General features: G+C 40.6%; 1 protein-coding gene across 1 annotated transcript in view; it reads left to right on the top strand.

Annotated features, from left to right (window-relative positions):
• The window catches only part of man1a1 (mannosidase, alpha, class 1A, member 1), a 165,630-nt gene that overhangs the window by 45,742 nt on the left and 98,545 nt on the right, over positions 1-21,343 (top strand). Inside the window, exon 3 of the mRNA XM_004550657.3 lies at positions 18,830-18,945. Within this exon, the coding sequence (XP_004550714.1) occupies positions 18,830-18,945 (116 nt within the window). The remainder of the gene's footprint in view (positions 1-18,829; positions 18,946-21,343) is intronic.

Here is a 21,343-nt window from a genome sequence, read left to right on the forward strand (position 1 = left end):
GCATGAGACTGTGGGGAGGCCCTGAGCACCTCCTTCAGCAGCAGATTGTTAGAGCCATGGTGTAGGACAGAGCAATCAGACATAGGATAAACACCTGCTAAAATATGTGTATATATTATAATTCCCACTGCACCTTATGCACTATAAAGAATGTCAGTAACAAGGTTTTAGTCCATTTTTGTGTAAATAGTACAATTTAGATATTGTAAAAATTACTTTTGTATTGTATTTTATTGATTTGGACTTTTAGGAGTTTTTATTTATTGATTTTGTATTGTTTTTTTTTTATATTATCTCATTCACTTTCTGACCCTTCCACTGCTGTAAAAAGTCTAATTCCTCAGTGTGGGATTAATTAAGTCTATATCTATACCTATCTATCTATAGCAGAAGGTGAAAAGCCTTAAGAGTGTTAACCAAGATAAAATCATAGCCAAAGAGCACTGTAGAGTTGTCTGCACAGATCTCGAACTAACTTATTCAAACACCTGAAAAAGACTGGAGCACAAACTGGAGTGTAATTAATGAGCGAAGGCCAGAAAAAACAATGCAACAATTGCTAACGTGAATCGGCCAACATCGGCTCGGACGTCCATGAGAACGAGCCTGTACAGCACATTAGCACATCCATTCAGCTCACAAAGATGCACTGGAATCACCGGTGCAGTCGCATTCCATTTAGCCAGCTGTGTTATCTCTTCATGCAGTTACTTTTCCAAAGTGGTAATACCTGCACTGTGTGCAAAGTACAACAGAGGAAATGTAGAGGAATCTCACTGCTGTCAGCCACTTTGCTGCAAGTTTTATTCACATTGATTTCTAAAGATTAATTAGCATAATGTATGAATGTAGCATATTACGGCAGCCTTTTTGGTACAGTTTGCTTATAAATGTACTTTATTTTTCATCTAGGACTTGAATATTGCTGAATTTGAGTGAATACGGAAGGCCGGTTTTGTTTTCATGCAGACATTTGGACAGATTTGAATATGTGAAAGGTTTCTTCTTACATGGCGGTGCATTAAAAACATCAATGAACATTCATGATCTCAATATTTAACTAAGTAACCATGATTATCATTTTTGACGTAACCAAGTATTATTATTATACTTGCACCGCATAATATTTGCAATATGCAGCAAATTTTCCTCCGTTCTTTCAGCAGCTGTATACAAAATGTTTGTAAGAGTTACATGATGCATGGAGGTGCTCGGGATAAACTGGGAATAAGCTGAATTCTATCCCAGGCTGGGAAATTTACCAGTTGCCACATATCCTCCTAAAATATTGGCAGACTACTGTGTTTATATTCTAAGCCCTCTACTTTGGCAGACTACCAACGGTGATTTGGATATTATTTATCAACCAACATTACTAAATCTTTCTTAACCCAAACACTTTAACAAGAAAGAGCCAGAAATAATGAGGCAGATCAGGTCCACTTCTGAGCTTGTATTAGCATATAATTAAATAGCCCTGCCCATGTCTTTCCATTTGTGTAATACAGTTGCTCTCTCCACACAAAGCGTCTTTTAATTTAGGTAGTGTTAAAGGGAAACCAGTATTTAAGACATTTTTGAAAAGGTCAAGATGTTGATGAAGTGACTTGAAATGTGTTGTAGAAAATGGCCTCTTGAACAGAGGACAGCGTAGAGGAGCATCGCAGATTGATTTCATATACTGTTGCAAATGAACTGCTTCAGTTTTGGTTTGAAATTAAAAATGACTTTCAGTAAAAGTCTATTATTATCACATTTAAATGCAGGTTTCCATTAGAATGATTACTGAATTTCACAACATTGACTCTCTAATGTTTTCATCCAGCGTCTAGACTGCAGCAGCGGCTTTTCATCATGGTGCAGCAATTTCAGTCAGAAGCAATATGTCAGCTGCCCACTTTTCAGCACTGATCAATAAATACAAATTGTGCAGCTCTGATATGATCTGCTTAGCTGCGTAGAGGCTGTCTCACAATGGCATTTTGGATGCCATTTCAATACAACTGTTCAGAGGTGAGTGATTAATTTCATAAATGTGCGCCGTCTCATCTGTCTCAATGTAGGTAACAGTAGTGCTGCTCCGTGGCAGGAATTTCAAGTCACCCTCTTCGCCTTCATCCGTCTTCTCCAGATGTTTTTTTAAATGGTTTTGAAAAAGAACAAAACTGGTGCTTTTGAGCAAATATCTTAAAACATAGCCGAGACCGTTTCAGCTCCTGTCCCATGAGATGCTGTAGATTCAGCGTGTTTGCTAAAATTAAATACAGCCCGAGGCATTGATGGCATCCATCTCTCATCCTGTCATTTCCACTCCAACTCTTCCGCTCGTAGCACTCACCTCAGCTGTCTATAACCAGCTTATTGCGGTAGAGAGTCACCGACAAAGAACAGGTACAGGCAGGCACGTCCAGAGGGAGTTCGCTAGAAGGCATAGCAAGCGCACTTCTTTTATTCATCAACTTTCACAATAATTCCCACGATGTTTCGCTTTGGAAAAAAAAAGTAGATGTTTCTGATTAGCATCACCTATTTTCATGAGTTTACCTCGTGTGTGTGTGTGTTTCTTTTATTAATTATATCTGGCTGAAAAAAGGGCGATCGTGGCTCAAAGAGTTAGTTCGTCCTGTAACCGGAAGGTTGCCGGTTCGAGCCCCGGCTCGGACAGTCTCGGTCGTTGTGTCCTTGGGCAAGACACTTCACCCACCGCCTACTGGTGATGCCCAGAGGGGCCGATGGCACGATATGGCAGCTTCTGTCAGTCTGCCCCAGGGCAGCTGTGGGGAGTGTGAATGTGTGTGAATGTGAGAGTGAATGAATAGTGGAATTGTAAAGCGCTTTGAGGGCCCCGAAAAGCGCTATATAAATGCAATCCATTATTAAAAAGAACCCCATTGGTGGTGAAAATGCCCAACTAGCTTTCCAAAAACTCTCAGTTCCAATTATAGGATTATACATTCCAGGATATTTTTGAGTATTACACAGACACAGACATCTTGTAGCTGTCCTTTAAACTTCCATCATTAAGAGCTTTTTCCCCCCCATCCTAATTGTGATGACTAGAATATGGAAAATGTCCCCTGGAAACTGAATTATCGCCTTATTAAGTTTCTCCAGATCATCTAGAGCTCATTTGGATCTGGATTTATCGACCCCAGCCTTCAGCTGTACCCTGACGCCTGTTAGACATCATTGAATTTAATTTAATCTCAGCCCCATTATAAGCCAATTATCCTGAGGTGAGTCTTATACCGGGACATGACCTCAGTGTCTTCAGTGGTAGCAGAGAGCTGGAGTCTGATAGTCATATACGGTATGTTATTATTCTGTATAGTAAAGATCATTTAATGTGATACTGAGCACAGATATGGTGGGTGGATAACAACTTTTTAGGCCACATCTACTCAAAAAAGGGGAAAAAAACCCCGAGTCCCACACAGACTCCTCTGGTTTCTTTTAGAGCGTACAGCAGTGGCTCCAGTAATGATGTTTGTGTTGCTCTGAGTGTCTGTGTGGTTTCCTCTCTTTAATTGACAGCGCTGACAGGCCACTGGTTGTGCTTCACATCCGCCAAACAAGCTAAAGCGAATTGTTTCCCTGTGGCTTGCCTCTCATTTCAACCGAGGCCCAGGACGGGAATGCTCTCATGTGTTCAACCGACAGAAAACTCAAACGGGGAGTGTGTGTTGTTGTTTTTGTTGTTGTTGTTGTTTTCTCCCCGCCCATCTTTTGACTATGCCACATTAAAGGTCATCTCTTCTTGGAGAGCGAGAGTAAAAAAAGCGAAAATTTTTACGTTAAGTGATTGAGTGCGTTATCTGGTCACGTGTATGTGCGTGTGTGTGTGTGTCTAAGAGCTACACTGCCATCTGTCTTGCTGGTATAAGCTTTCGGCTGTTTCTGAAAACACCTGAAGATCTGACTTTTTGCAGATGCTGTTAGACAAGGAGATCTAAATCAACACTGGGCTATATGTCTCACAGTACAGTTTAGATTTTTTTTTCTCTATCCTCAGCCTGCTCCCCTTTTCTACTCGGGGCTAGCTAATTCACATTGTCCTCTGACAGCCTCTTCAGGTTCGTTATTTGCTGGACAGTTGGATGGATCCATTGCCACAGGCAGTGTGAGGAAGTAAAAGGCTTGTGTGTCTTCTTGTGAGACACACGGGCTTTGCATTGGGGGTTATCTGCTTGGCCCTGCCTGCAGTGCTTTGAAAGCCCATTGGATGAATGGCAGGGTTTGCCACAGATGCTGCCAGGGTTTTGTGATGGTTGTTTTTCTTTGTGTTGTTTTTCCTTCTTGTCTCCCGTGGCCCTCTACTTCTCGCCAGACCTCTCAATGGCTCAAATGCTTCTTGTAGAGTGATGCTTCAGCTCCTCGTATCAGTTACGTGATAGTAGAAATACCCATTTGGTGTAAGCCTCTTCCTCGACTCATTTGATCCCAAATGCCAGGTTTATGTTGCATTATAAACAGCCGTTATTAGCACTCAGTAGCACAGTGATCACAGAAAGAACAATGGTACTTGTAGTCTCAATTTCCCCTATTTAATGGGCATACGCTTTTAATGAGCTGCTCCCTTTACGGCTCGCCACAGCAAATCATCTGTCTCAATCTCACCCTGTTCCCAGCATTCTCTTCTGTAACACTGCCCTCTTCATGTCCTCTTTCACTATGAATCTTAAGTGATTGTCCTCTTTTCCTCCTGCCTGGCAGCTCCATCTTCTTTCCTCAGTATATCCACATCTCTGCACTTGTCCAAACAAACTCAGCTTTGCCTCTCTGACTCTTATCTCTAAAACTGTTCAACCTAAACTGTTCCTCTAATGGACTCACTTGCAATCCTGTCCATCCTGGTCACTTGCAGTAAAAAATCTTAGCATCTTGAATTCTGCACAATTCTCCATACATCATAGCAGGTCTCCCTAACATCTTGTAAACTTCCTATTTGAGTCTCGCTGCTATCCTTCTGTCACAAATGACCCCCTACACTCGTCTCCACCCACTCTACCCTGCCTCTACTCTCTTCTTCGCATCTCTTGTGTAGTTGTTTTGGATGATTAACCTCAGGTATGTAATACCACAGAAAAACAGTCCACAGAAAAGCACAATAGCTCTCCTTTAGTGGTTAACACATCCACCTGACATGCAAAAGATCCCTGGTTTGCGATCTGTGCCAAATCAAATATGCTGATTCATCTGCTGTGGCGACCCCTTGCAAATAAGGAAGAAGCTTTTATAATAGATCTTTAAGGTTTTACTATAGTCTCTACAATTCTATATACCAGCACATTTTGCTCACCTGGGTTTGATTATTATAGCTTGAAAGCAATTTTCTGTGCCTCTGCTGGTTTTCTGCTCCAGCTGATTTGCTGAGCAGTATTTCCTGTTTCTTTTCTGTGAATGTTATATGAGATTGAGCAAGTCTTTGGCTGCAGTAAGCTTTCTGCCAGAAAAACTGATTTTGGTTGTTGGTTTAAGTCCAGCACAGATGCCTGTTTAGCCCCGGTCTGTTGTACCATTAAATGTCTTCCAGCTGGCTTTTCCACTGGCTTTTAAAAAAACAACAAATATACTTTGCCTTTGACTTCAATGTGCCTTTTGTTTATGACACAAATGAGTCCGAGCAATACAGTTAATTAAACATTAAACTATCTAAATATCTGTTTGGCTGCTCTGTACATCTCATGATGCTTATTAGTATTTTCCCACATTTTATAGATGAACAAGGACATGCTCTGTGGTTAAAATTTGATGGGGTTCACAGAGGAGAAGGTGAAAAAAGAAAGAAATACACCTGCAGTTCAGCATTGTGGGATCATTTCTCTTCATCTCTAACCATAAATAAAAAGGAGAGGAACTTCTTCTGTTTTCAGATCACACCCTGCAATATACAAACTGTCTGATGCAAGGTCGGATGCGAAGAAATATTTTTTAGGATGGACTAAATAATTCCACCTATGCTGTATTAAGCAGAAGGCTACACCACAATAAGGATGATTATATCAGTGCTGAAATGACTTTCAGCCTTGAATGCAGCAGCCTTGTGTAAGAATAGACCTCGGAGATATTTCGGGGATTAAAATGTAATAAGAGGCCAGACTTTCAAGAGCTGGGAGTTTAAACCAAATGTTTACAGGGGACATCAGTTAAGTGAGGCGAGCTGAAAGACGCGGCGTTGAACTGTGCTGATAGTCTGCAGTTACTTAATGTAGCACTGTGTCAGTGATTGTGGGGTCCAGATGGGGCAATAGAGCTGTGTTGGCAATGAGAGAGAGACTTTGTACTTTACTTTTTCATACTTAAAACATTACAGTCTATTCAGTGCGAGAACTGGTTAATAAAGGGCAAAGAACTTACCTTGCTACACTAGCATATAGTGGACATAGATCAAGTAAAACAGCATAAGGCTTTAACATTTGTCTGGTTCATCATTACTTTTTGTAGCTTTATAGGTTGTTTCGTATGTGTAAAATCGATAATAGAAACAGTATTTGTATTGAAAACTAAATAAAATCCCTTGTGTTTAGGCCTGGTGGGTCACTGGGCTCATAATACCCTGACAGAAACCCTCACAGGTCCACAGAGCTGGCTGCCCACAGTGCCAGAGTGATGCCGCACAGCAGCATTTCAAGTCAGAGCTTTTAACAAACCTTTTAAAAGGTTATCTTGCCAGCACTGTTTTATTTTCTGGGGTTTCACAATCAAATCAGGAATGGCTTCAGGAATCACTGCATTAGTTTGCATGACAGACTTTAATCTTTAATCATACTTTATATATATCATATATTTTTTTTATATATTAGCTGCAGGGCAGTAGAACTCAAACTCACACATCAGATGTTCCAACATAACATCCATGATCGCATGTGATGCTGTGTGTATGCACTGCAGCCAGGAACCTCTGGTTTCTCTTTCCTCCCACCCTATACCCTCTTACAGCCCTGCTGTGTTGCTAGCAAGGCTAAAAATAATGTCAAGTCATGAAGGCTTATGTTTTTGGTGTCTTTCTATTTCCAGACAAGTCATTTAGTTGGTTATATAGTTTGACATTGAGTCCTGGGCTGCAGCTTCGGCTTCCACACAGCACTGTGTGTGTGTGTCTAAATCAGATATTCAATCTCGATAATTGAAATGGATGGAGTAATTCTGCTGTGGCCTTCCCTCAGGTTTTTGGGGTGGGTGGGTTGGTGTGTGTGTGTGGGAGGAGGAGGGGGATAGAGTTGTATTTGGTGTTGTCTGAAATGATGTAGATCACGCTCTGCACAGAGGTGGGTGGGGCGCAGATAAGGGAGCACCGCTGCAGCTGAAATCGGGGTATCCATCACGCCGATGGACACCCCTTGCAGCCCCGTGTTGTAAGAACTCATCTCCTGAGCCTTTGTTATAGAACCTGGAGCCTGCCTCCACATTAATTAATCACACACACAAAGACACACACTCATGCAGCTCAACAGCAAGCCGTCTCACCTGGGCTTTGCACGCCCGCAAGGCCTAGAACAACGAACACAACGTGAGCGAACACACACAAACACACACACACACACACGTTTCCTCAAGTCTGTCTGATACCTGGAAGTTCTCAGGCCTGAATTAAAGAAGTGGCCAAACAAAATTTACTGTGCTTGGTGTTATCACAGCTTTCCTTTAAATCCCTCCTTTCTGTATCAGCATCGCAGTTTTCAACACACACACACGCACACAAATGAAGGGTGGAAATGCCTTTCACTGTAACCTTGACAAAATGTGTTGATGCTCGAGTATCTGGCAGCTGAAGTCAAGAGGTTAATGTACTTTGGGATGTGTGTGTGTGTGTGTGTGCGTGCGTGCACACACGCACATGCTTTTTGCCTACGATAACATGATTAGCCAAAGGCTTAGCCATCACTTTTCCTCACCTCCCCTCTGCGACCACCCAGAAAACTCTGTGTAGACTCAACGTTGACATGCTAGTTGGGGCTAAATGGGATCACCAGCAGGGCTGCGGGTGTTCAGATCAGGATCAAATTGCAGGATTAGGGATCAGCCCTGGAGTTTGCATTACATTAACATTAGGATATGGGACACGTTGTATCTTGGAAACATTGTTTTGCTGAAAAAAGGCAGTGAGCTGAGGAGAAAAATTCAGAAAAGGATTTTTTTTAAAGACTGAATTTTCATAATATGAAAGCAGTCTTCAGGTCTGTGACACTTTGGCTGCTGTCAGTCTGTAGAAGGCCGAGGCTGCTATTTTTGAGGCGAAGCTGCTGAGTCAGGGTGTTTTTTTCCGATATTCATTTATCTCTACTGGTAAATCTGGATGTGTTTCTGCTGGGTGCTCGTTTATATGTATGAAAGTTTTAAAAAGTAGGTAATCTGGTTTGGATGATGATATAGAACCGATGCTTCTCATGTGAAGCAATTGGCACCTAAAGCTGCTCGATCACAGCAGCACACTATCACAGGTAATTGCTGTATTATCAGAGACAGATTGTATGTAACTCCCAACTTGACCCAAGTCAGTCACAGGGCGGTCTCCACCCGGAAAACCACCAAACTTTGCTTTAAAAAAAAAAAACCAAAACAATTTCTTTTTTATTTAAGTGGATTTCTCAGAATTTTAGTAAGCGAAGTGAACTAAAAACTAACTAAATGAAAAATATAATAATAATATGAGCTGAATTAAACATGCCTCGGTGGGGTGGTGGTGGGACTTAAATGAAGGTGTAAAACTAAAGAAAAGGAATGAAGATAATTATTGTAAAACATAATGAGGCACAATTATTTCATCGGGATTATCTCGTTTTAATAATCAGTAACTGTGCAGCATGCTGTTCCCTGGCAGTTCTCATTTACTTTTGAACATATAAGTTAATTGTTTTTGAGTCGTTGATTTATTTCTAAACGCAAAGGAGGTAACATGCAGCGAAGGTTTGTGTTCCAGATTTGACCTGGGTTGTTAGGGTTATATTTCGTTAGTTATATTTCTGGCTGCTGGCATTGCGTCATTGCATAAATCACTTACTTTCTAACTGCTCCGGGGTGTTCATTAACACTCCACATGCACCGTGAACTTAATTTTACCTGAAGGGAAAAGTAATTATTTCAGGCTGTGCTGTGGAGGTGTGGGCTCAAGCTGGGCTTTTGTCCTCCTCGAAATGATCAAAAATGCAGCAAATTGTGACTTTAAAACAAATTTACATAACATATAAAGATTTATTCAAGAGAACTGTACTTCCCCTCTGCTGCTGTTTTCATTCAGCCTTGTGAGTCTGCATGCATACTGTATAACGACAGTTTAGTTTCTTTGCTGAAACCTGTGGTGATGATCAATTAATCAGATGGCAATTGCAATTATGATTCTGGGCTCCTAACAATCATAAAAACAAGATAACTGGGATACAATAATTACTTTTTTTGGAGTCATTCTACTCAGTTGACTAATCAATCAATTTTACATGCAACCATTTCCTTTACAGTACCTTTTGCCACTTCTTAAAAGCCCCTGACTTTTCCCCTCCTATTTACTTGTGTTTTTTGTTTTTTTTACATTTGAATGATATTTAAAGCTCAAAAAACACACAAGGTTTGCCTTAACAGTGCATCAGATTTTGAGGTCCTCGGTGGAAGGACAAAGCCGTTGTTTTTCCAGTGCAATTCAAGGGGAAAGTTGACACCGTGGAGTAAAAATCTTCAGGCCAAAAGGCACCACAGATTGAGTCAAATTTTATGTGACCTGTAGTTCTAGAGCTGACTTTATTTTGTGAGGGCACATTTGCTTCACAGGGCTGCTGTGATATAATCTGCTGCTCCACGCTGGGGTTGGATTGTGCACAACAATGAGCTCTGAATAAGTGTGAAAGGCAGACGCGAAAGCTTCATCGAGGAGTTCAGTGTGACCCAGAGCTGGAGGGCACAGCTGGCTGTTGAGGTCACGCTTTGTGTTCAGTGTGTTGATGATGTAATCCACATGACACATACTCCAGCAAGAGGCCGAACATGTATGTAGATGTTGCATTATCTTTTTCACTTAAAATATAATATTTTAGTTCAAGTGATGAGTTTGAAAATGGAACGCTTTTCATAGCCTAATAAATTACTACTCTAGTCATACTATCTAGTCCACAAACTCTGGCATTACTGCTCTACTTTTCAGGCCCAGATGTTGCAAAGCTAAATGTGACATTTTGGCCCTTTTTTCTCAGCTAGGATTACGCTCCCTCATAGTTGTCTGCTCAACAGAGCGATGTTTCTTTTGTTTTCATCAAAAGTTGAAGTTGTTGCAAAGTTGTTCATCTTTCCATACTTTTCTGTTTGAATGAACAGATTTTTTTGCACATCTATACAGGGAGTGCAGAATTATTAGGCAAATGAGTATTTTGTCCACATCATCCTCTTCATGCATGTTGTCTTACTCCAAGCTGTATAGGCTCGAAAGCCTACTACCAATTAAGCATATTAGGTGATGTGCATCTCTGTAATGAGAAGGGGTGTGGTCTAATGACATCAACACCCTATATCAGGTGTGCATTATTATTAGGCAATGTCCTTTCCTTTGGCAAAATGGGTCAAAAGAAGGACTTGACAGGCTCAGAAAAGTCAAAAATAGTGAGATATCTTGCAGAGGGATGCAGCAGTCTCAAAATTGCAAAGCTTCTGAAGCGTGATCATCGAACAATCAAGCGTTTCATTCAAGATAGCCAACAGGGTCGCAAGAAGTGTGTGGAAAAACCAAGGCGCAAAATAACTGCCCATGAACTGAGAAAAGTCAAGCGTGCAGCTGCCAAGATGCCACTTGCCACCAGTTTGGCCATATTTCAGAGCTGCAACATCACTGGAGTGCCCAAAATCACAAGGTGTGCAATACTCAGAGACATGGCCAAGGTAAGAAAGGCTGAAAGACGACCACCACTGAACAAGACACACAAGCTGAAACGTCAAGACTGGGCCAAGAAATATCTCAAGACTGGTTTTTCTAAGGTTTTATGGACTGATGAAATGAGAGTGAGTCTTGATGGGCCAGATGGATGGGCCCGTGGCTGGATTGGTAAAGGGCAGAGAGCTCCAGTCTGACTCAGACGCCAGCAAGGTGGAGGTGGAGTACTGGTTTGGGCTGGTATCATCAAAGATGAGCTTGTGGGGCCTTTTCGGGTTGATGATGGAGTCAAGCTCAACTCCCAGTCCTACTGCCAGTTTCTGGAAGACACCTTCTTCAAGCAGTGGTACAGGAAGAAGTCTGCATCCTTCAAGAAAAACATGATTTTCATGCAGGACAATGCTCCATCACACGTGTCCAAGTACTCCACAGCGTGGCTGGCAAGAAAGGGTATAAAAGAAGAAAAACTAATGACATGGCCACCTTGTTCACCTGATCTGAACCCCATTGAGAACCTGTGGTCCATCATCAAATGTGAGATTTACAAGGAGGGAAAACGGTACACCTCTCTGAACAGTGTCTGGGAGGCTGTGGTTGCTGCTGCACGCAATGTTGATGGTGAACAGATCAAAACACTGACAGAATCCATGGATGTCAGGCTTTTGAGTGTCCTTGCAAAGAAAGGTGGCTATATTGGTCGCTGATTTGTTTTTGTTTTGTTTTTGAATGTCAGAAATGTATATTTGTGAATGTGGAGATGTTATATTGGTTTCACTGGTAAAAATAAATAATTGAAATGGGTATATATTTGTTTTTTGTTAAGTTGCCTAATAATTATGCACAGTAATAGTCACCTGCACACACAGATATCCCCCTAAAATAGCTAAAACTAAAAACAAACTAAAAACTACTTCCAAAAACATTCAGCTTTGATATTAATGAGTTTTTTTGGGTTCATTGAGAACATGGTTGTTGTTCAATAATAAAATTATTCCTCAAAAATACAACTTGCCTAATAATTCTGCACTCCCTGTACTTGTTGCCATTGTCACGTGGACGACCCATCGCTAGAAATGAAAGCCTATACTTTCCTACACTATTAGCACATCTTAAGGTTTTCACCTTGTTTTTTTTTATCATTCGGACTTTCATGTTATCCCACACAGATATAGAAAAAATACAAATTAGGAATATACTGTATACAGAAATAGGAATAGCTGCATGGCAACATGTGTGCAACATGTGTATGCAGTATAAATGCAAATGTACTAACATGTGAAGTAATGGGTTATAAATATGTGAAGATATTAGAATATTTTCAATAATGCTTGGAAATGGATGTAAATGGATTCATGTTGACCGCAAACTGAATAAGCAAGATTTGTTTGTGTGTGTGTGTGTGTGTGTGTGTGTGTGTGTGTGTGTGTGTGTGTGTGTGTGTGTGTGTGTGTGTTTGTGTTTGTGTGTGTGTATGCGTCAGTGAGAGAGCAACCACACATTTGTCAATCTCCCTAACTAGCTCAGTCACTCATGCACACACCCACATCACAGATTACAGCTCTGACTTTGCTGCCTGATTGCGTGAAGTGAAGGTTATTTTGTTCTGAATAAGCAAACAATGCATCACTCTCCTGTCCAGCACTCACATCCGCTCACACGGTGCGACAGTGTAGGAAGGGAAGGATTCAGTTGGTGTTACTGAGTGGTAGAGCACATTCAAAGTTTTCAACTTGGTTAATTATTATGCTGTTAACACTGAATTTCTCCTCCATGTGCGGGTCTGTGTGAGTGGAGGATTAGTGCGGCCTTTACAGGTGACGGATAACGATGCCTTCAAAGTGTGCTGCTTTCTTTTTTACTTCATCCATCATTCTATTTTTTGCTTTTTTTCTGTTAGATTAAGGAGGAGGGGGGTAAGAGGTGAATGAGGACACAAAGGAAAAAAGAAAACAAGGTGGTGAAACTCTTTAAAACGTGAAGTTAAACACATTGAAGAAGGAGAACGGATTGATGGATGCCTCAATAAAAGACAAGTGGGTGTTCGAAGAGGAGCAACTGGATGGATGATTCACAGGGACAGAAGGATACTGTTGGTTAATGACTTTTGGACCTTCACACTCCCATTTTTCTGTCATCCCTCTCCCATTTATTCTTATTCTCTGTCTTAGTACAGAAGGGTAATCATTCTTGTCTTTGCAGGACACTGGCTCTTTCATTTTTCATTTTTCCGTCCATTTCTCTCTCAATCTTGCTGGGCTCTATAGGTTATCTCAGTCTTCTAGTAGCATTTGGTAACATCAGCAAAAGTGAACAGGAACTTTAAATTCTGATTTTCACATGACAACAACTTATTGGAGCCAACCTTCATGGGTAGATAAATCTCAGGACTGTTGGTTGGTGAAGTTTGAAAATTACAGTGAAGGTATTGGGGGAAAAAAGGACCTACCAGCTTTAAAGCCTCACTTTTGGTGCTTTAAGTTTTCTCGCCATTGCAGAAATGTTGTTAATTTGCACTGTTTTAAATAGCCAGCAAGGCTCAACTTTCATGTTGCAAAGACTTGTAGTTGTAGTGAAATGTATGGGAAAAGAATGGCTTTGGTTCCTTTATTCTCTGTAAATAATTTTCTGTCAGCCGTCAACAGAGGTGTGGTCACTGATGAGCAACCAGTCAATCCCAGCCAGACTTTAATGAGCGGATGTGACGGCTAGCAAACGGTTGGACAACATCCTTCTGTCACTCAAAGGAGGCACAACTTTAATAATACAAATTTTATGTTTCAGTACAGTTTTATTATTTACCCCTGACACTGCTACGAAGGGATAAATTAGCCATAGAGACCAAAATCATATCTGTACCGAGCTGTTAACACGTTTATGTTTATGGCATTTTAACGTCAGAATTTTTGGACGTTGACTTACTTTTAGATCCTGCCTCAAGTGGTCATTAGAAAAACTGCAGCTTTTGGCCTTTAGAAACAAGCAGCAACCTTCTGGAAGTGGAAATATAAAGCCAGTGTTGCAGTTATTCTAAATCCCATTATGGCTTTTTCCAAAACAGAATCAATCCCCATGAACTCCTGTGGTAAAACTCTAGACTAAACAGGTTTTGGAAATGTTGGTTTAATTTTTCAGTCCCAGAGATTACCGCTCGCCTAACTTGAATCTCTCAACAAAGCGTGGACAGTCCATTTGCAAATGCAAATAAATCCATGTAGAATAATGTGTGGAGTTGTGCTGCATACATTTAGTCTTTGTTCCCCTTCCTGTCCCTTTTATCCCAAAGGGGATAAAAAGTTCAACATATAACTTTCGTCAAATAAATCCATCTTTATCCTTTTCACCTTGACATGCAGATATCAGTTTCAAGCTAAAGCCAGAAGGCAGACGTGATAACCACAAAAATCAGAAGCAATAGAGTAAATAAAAAATATAAGTTAAGGAGACAAAGACACTGAGAGACGGTGCTGAAAAGAGCCTTCACCAATAAAATACTTGACATGTTTGTATGCAGCATTTTTCTGTGTATCTGCCAACTTGCATGCAGACTTAGCTTGTTGCTGTGGGCAATAACAGCAACGAGCCCAGAACTATTTGTGGATACGTGGAGAGAAATTTTGACTAATGTAAGAATTCCCCCATGGCGACAAGCCCACTGCCTACAGCAAATATCAGAAGGCCTGCCCTCCCCCTATACTGCTCCATCTTCATAGCAGCATCGCTGTGGTTCTCCTCCTCCTCCACTACCACTCGTGTTTTACAGAGGCATCAAAGACTCTGCCCTCTGCTGAGCCATCTGCTTCCTTACTATGTGCACAGTCGCTAACAGAAACAAAATCCTCAGCAGCGCACACATCACCTCCAAGATCATCAGACTTTGCTTTCTCAACCTCACAGACCTCCGCCGGATCTCATCACGGCTTTTTTTCTGTGTGTGTGTGTGTGTGTGTGTGTGTGTGTGTGTGTGTGTGTGTGTGTGTGTGTGTGTGTGTGTGTGTGTGTGTGTGTGTGTGTGTGTGTGTGTGAGAGAAATCCCATCTGGACATTGACACAAATCCTGGATCTAATAAAGGGAAGGGAGAGAAGGGGGAGCTGATTTTAGCAGATTCTTGGCATTGTGACCCTGCACAAGCTGTCAAACTAACATCACAGATCTTAAAGCCCCAATACATCTGTGCACTCTCTGGAAAGAACAAAAAGACAAGTGTTCTTCATTTTATGAGGCATCAATCAATGAGCAGGAACGTAAGGTCGTAGCTAGCTGCTATTTTTTTATTACTGATCAACCTGCCAGCTATGTATGTTGGCATTTGCAGGGTTTATCTGCACTCAGAAAGCAGTCTGTTATTTTATATAAGGTTGATCATGCTCACACTTGAAATCTTTGGAGGGGACTTCAAGTGTGAGCATGATCGACCTTATATACAATAAAGGACTTTTTGGGAGTGATGGGGTGGAGTACACCCAGGACAGGGTAACCACTGGCAGTCACTAGAAAGTCTAGAAACCATTACGTTCCTCACAAATACTTTCCGTTTCAGTGTTTTCGTATGTGGCATTAGTATTCTTGGCACTGTTTTGCCATCTGTATCTCTCACATCTCACACACACACACACACACACACAGAGGCAGATATAAGATCAGTGAGGGGAGAGGAAGCACAGCGACAGGACAATGGACGGCAGGAAAGTGTCTCGTCCTCTCTTTGTTGCTCTGAAGGCTTCAGTGAACAGAAAATGTGAGATGGATGAAAAACAGGAAGGGCAAGTGACTACAACAGTAACTGTATCTGCTGACACTTCCAGTTACACGCTTCCTTTATTACTGGAGTAAGAGTTTGAAAAAACATTAAAAACAGATGACCATAAGACATCAGTATTGCTTTAGTGTTAATCTCTCATTATAAGTTGGATTTTTGTCCCATTTCTGATCATTTTAATGCTTAAATGCTGATTTTTCTGCCACTGTTCATCTTAATCTCTTTATGTGGGACTGCACAGCATCATCCCACATTTTTATTGGATCTGGTTTCCAACTGCAGGAAGTCTGGCTTTAATGCAATGGATGTGAGGGAAGAAGGGAAAACTGTTATCATGGATCAAGCAGAGGTTAACATGTCGCCGTCTTTTGCTGCTCGTGCAACGCCCAAATGGAAAAAAATTGTGAGTCTATGCATTTTACTAGACAACGACAATAAAACATGATAGAGAAAAGGAAATACAGCAACATTAAAGCTGACGAAACAGCTTATAACTTGGTGAATACAGTTTTTTTTTCTTTTCTTTCCATTTCCCACTGCGGAGAATTGTGACTTGAGTCCATATATTATATGAGAATTTCTCTCTCTCTCACTCAAAAAAATAAAAAGGTGGCAAATCTAAAAAACGAGATGTACCAACCTATCTGTGCACCCTTACTGAAATCTAGAGACGATTACCTCAGTTATTAAGATGAAAAAAGGAATACATGAGTGTGAGAAGACATTCTTAATGCCTACTGTAATTTGCCTGTATGGGGTACCAGAGATCTGTGCTTGTGAACAAATTCTCAGACTAGTTTTCCGCAGTAGTAACGTGTCCTACATTTAGTTTGTGGATATCTGATCACCCTACTCTCGTCTGTCTGCAGTGTAACTGCAGCCTGAGATCCTGTGATTGATACTCAAGCCTGGGGGTATTGCTTTTGTGTTTGATATCTCATTATTTGAATCGGTCCACAAACATCTAGCAGATGCAGCCATTTAGGACAAACTGGTCACAAAACCAGTACCCTCACTTTATAGTTAAACTTCTTGAACGCTCCTTTCAGTCAATTTAAAGGCTATTCATCTCAGATTAGTTAGTTTAATATTGGTTAATTTAAATCATCAAACTTTGGCAAATTGTGGCCCCAGGGGAGGCTGTAGCTCAGTAGGCAGAGCAGGTCATCTACTAATTGGATGGTTGATGGTTTGATCCCTGTATGCACCTGTCTGTATGCCAGAGTATCTTTGGGTAACATACTGAACCCCAAGTTGCTCTCTGATGCATTCATCATAGTGTGATTGAATGGAAAGCACTTACCCGAAGAAAAAGTGCCTGTATGAATGGGTGTGAATGTGTGAATGAGGCGTGATGTATAAAGTGCTTCGAGCGCTCGAGTAGAGAAACACTCTGTGAAAACCAGTGCATTTAACATTTATAGAACACCTTTATTTCATTTTTTCCCATTTTTTTAAAACATGTTTTAAACTTTATTCTATTTAGATTTCTAACTCATTCTTTTAAAAAGTTCATTTACTGTGTAGTTTCTACTTTACTGAGCTGTCTTGTCTCATCATACCGCCTTTATATTTTATTGAGCTATTCTACGTTTTTGTTGCGTGTGTTGTGTCTCAGATTTTGATTAAATTTTCCAACTCAGGATCTGTAGATGACTCATGTAACTAATGCACATTTGCTAATGTCATCAATTGTCCAACTTTGTACAGTTATAGACTGTATAGGAAAAAAAACAAAACAAAAATACTGGTAAATTCTACCCTTAACATTTCATATATTGAAAATTGAATCAAGTCTTTTAATAGCTGGTTTCTGCAGAGGCCATGAAGCTCCCAGTGCACAGTTTTTGTGCTGATGTTAATTCCAGAGGAGGTTTAGAGCTCTGCACTCGCTGAGTCTGTGGACTATTACTCGACAACCCTAAATCACTCGAATTCAAAGATTCAGAGGAGAGGCCCAATACTTTTTGTCCTTTTTTCCCTCATTGGTTATTTGGTATTATATAGACAAACATTTTGAAATATTATTCTGGTCACATCCCAGTGAATCTCCAAAACCTCTTTAGTTGACACCAAAATGTGGGTATTAACGGCAAAGAGCTTTGGTATTATCTGGTAATGAATGTGCTTACTGTTATTCACATGTGTATCTGAGATGTGTAATTATAAACCTTTTTACAACTGGAAACAGTGCAAAATAGTTTCTCACTGTGATGACTCTAAAGAAATAATAGATATTTCTAGGGAGTGAGCACAGTAGTTGTGATGGACAACAGTGTCTCTGTGCCTCGGGCTGATGATTCAGCGATGTGTCTAATGGAAAGCTTTTAGCCGCTTTTGAATCTTCCCACCACTCACAGAGGAACATAAACCAACAGATCCACACAAAAAACAAACCAGCCGCCCTCTCTGGTTTTCATCTTAACTCGAGCCACTCTGCAGCCGCATCTTTTTCAAACTTGCTTTAATGACTTGGTATGTCCTTATTATTATTTCAGTATGTTCTCCGCCCTCGCTGCTTTTCCTTCTACCTTCACTCCCTGCCCTTCTCTCTAGGTCAGCCTCCTGATGCTGATTCGCTGGTGTTTTTGTTTCCCCTGTTTCTCTCCCATCCTTTGCCTTTTCTTTCTCACCTTTAAGTGGTCAGATACTGTAACTCCTATCTGGTGTTTATAGCAAGTATGCAGGAACTAAAAGCTTTACTCAAGGCTCTACTCTGCATGCATAATGATTTATTGAGGTGTTGGGATTGTTGGGTGGGGGAGCTTGGATAATGACGGTGCTGAAATGATGGTTTGTGTCTCTCTGTGTGTCTTCCCTCCTGCTATGAGGCTAATCACTGGAGATAAGCAATACTCCTGCCGTTTCATCAGTGCCGATAATCGCTACCTCTCACCATCTGTCGAGCAAAAATAATTTATTCAACCTCCAAACATAACTTCTAGCTTCTGCTGTTTATTCACCGCTTTTCTAGTGAGTGTGGCGCCAACACCTGTTGTCATCCCTGCTATAAAAGGAATGGTTTGCTGACTAACAAGCTTTTAACATTTTGAAAGAACTTCATGGGAGTTTTTGCTCATTTCAAAAGTTCAGCTTGAGAACTTTTGTTACCAGCTTGCTGTCTGATATTCCTCTGTTTTTTATACCGGGTGCTATATGTAACAAAAGCCTGCGTGAGTGTGTAATCTGTTTTTAGCCTTTTGTTCTGTGTTCCTTCTAGGAAGTATAAAAGGAGCGACAATAGTGGATGCTTTGGATACCCTCTACATCATGGAGATGTTTGAAGAGTTTGATGCTGCTACTGACTGGGTGGAAAAGAGCCTTGACTTCAACGTGGTAAGTTGCGTGTGTGCTCTTGTTATGGTCAGGTATATAGCAACAATAAAATATTGAATATTATATTTTTTTGTGCAGGTAAATATTAGATTTTCTTGATATATACGATATAATTTGGAGGCTACGTCGCTCACCCCTACTACCCACTGTCCCACTGTGTAGCCCACAAAAGCATCCAGTATTAGTAGTGCATGAGTCTCTTCTATTCTGCTGAAGTGAAACTGTCACGGTCTGGCTGGGGGAAGACCGTATGTGTTGCAGGGAAGGACTCAAGCGCAGACCAAAACGTGGTGTGGATTAACAAAACAAGCCGTTTATTGAGGTTAGCAACGAGGGTACAAAATAATAGGGCATCGGTGAAAACTAAACAATAACCTAAACTGGGTGAACTAATAACAAAACATGAAAAACCTTAACCATAATGAACTGACATGGGTACCTGGAGATGAGACATGGATGAGCAGACGACCTGACAAAGAATGGCTGAGATCACACAGACTAAATGGACACAGGAGGATAATGAGGGAAGTGGCAACGCATGGGGAACCAGCTGACACACATGAACATAACGACGTGACAATGGGAGAGTAAAACTGAACACGATGAACACAGACACACCAGACCTCTTCACAATAAGACAGGAAACAGTGAGATATAAACATGACAACCTGGACTGACAACATACGCCACAGACATAAAATACATGAAAGCAGGGGAGACTTAACATAGTGGAAACACGAGGGGAAAATAACTAGTAACACCTAGGCATGATAATGATAAACTTAGGAAACCTGAAGGCTACATAAACTAAACACAAAACGCTGGGTCAGCAGACCCAGGATCATGACAGAAACAATATTTAACTACATCACAGAATTACTGTGCGGGTAATCAAAGGTCCTCGACAGGTGTTATGTTGAACCAGCATCCTTCTACCTTCTAACATATATAACTCTCTGATAAATTATTAGCAGAGTAAGGTGAGTTTCAGTTGTGTCAACTAGACCACAGCTTGTGGTTAAGTAAAAGTTATGTAAACATGAAATGAAAAAGCTTTTGGCGTAGCCGGTCTGAAACGCCTCCGAGGTGGTGTTGCTTTACAGTTAGTTTCCTCTTTGCTGTGTTAGCTCTCCTGCATGGTATGCTGAACAAAAACTAACATAGAACTGAGCTGACTAGATCGGCTTGCTGGCAACAATATCTGTTTCGGGATCAGAGCAATATCTGATCCAAATATCGGATTGATGCATTCGTAGCGAAAATGCCTCAAACATTTTGCACAGAAGACCAGTTTTCCTATAGGTCAATAAAAGTGTCATTGAAGAATAAGGTTCTAAAATGTCTTTTAATTTCCTGATAATTTGCTTGTAGGTATTTAATTTGAAAATGATTTCCTAAAGACTGGTAGAAAAGAGTCATAGCTCATGAATTTGACCTTTTTATACCACCATAGTGGATTATAATGAAGACTTCAGCTTTAATTCAAGAGGTTTAATAAAGTATTGCATTATTAAATTTTAAGAATTTAAATGCATGTAAATTTATGGTTCTTAGGCCATGCATTTCTAAATAAACTAATAAGATGGGAAAAAAGTGTGTGTGTGTGTGTGTGTGTGTGTGTGTGTGGGGGGGGGGGAGTCAAATTTCATTCAAATAATCATCAGTACAAGCATTTTTTATACTTTCCTCTATAAAAAGGACATACATTTAACTGGGTTTCACTAAATATTACCCCCCCCCCCCCCCCCCCCCCCCCCCCCCCCGATCATCCATGCTCCACCTTCCCTATTTGAGAATCACCGGCTTGGCTACTAAACAGTGGACGAATGTCACTTGAATATCTGAAGATAAAATAGAGAAAAATCTCAACAACTTTTTTTTTTAAAATAACTAACTCCTAACTCCCTCAGAAACTTTTCATATATAAATTCCTTACTTTAATTTAAAAACAAATCCAAACGTGTATTAGTTCACATTCACTTATACAAAATAAACGTGGTGTACACATCTCTCTGTTTATATCTGGTGGCATGATCGTGTGGTGGTTAGCACTGCAAGAAGGTCTAGTTTGAGTACTTTGTGTGTGTAATTTGCAAAATCCACAATAACTGTGGTGGTTCATGTATTTGGATCTTGAAAAAAGATTGATTTGGATTATTCATGCCATGTCATAAATTATCTTCTAAGTGTTCCAAGTGTCTGGCATCTAAATAACTGCAGAGATGAAACTAAACTCAAAAAGCAGTTAGCAGCTTTGGTCAAGTGGTGCTTACACTCAGCATTGTTTAGTTTGTCATGTGACGCTGAGTTTCTTGCAACAGCAAATGAAATCACAACTGTTTGCTCACAGATTTCCTGAATACAACAGTCCCACTTAAGAAAAAAAAAAGAGTCTACT

This window comes from Maylandia zebra, linkage group LG15 (genome assembly GCF_041146795.1).
Source record: "Maylandia zebra isolate NMK-2024a linkage group LG15, Mzebra_GT3a, whole genome shotgun sequence".
Lineage (NCBI taxonomy): Eukaryota > Metazoa > Chordata > Actinopteri > Cichliformes > Cichlidae > Maylandia > Maylandia zebra.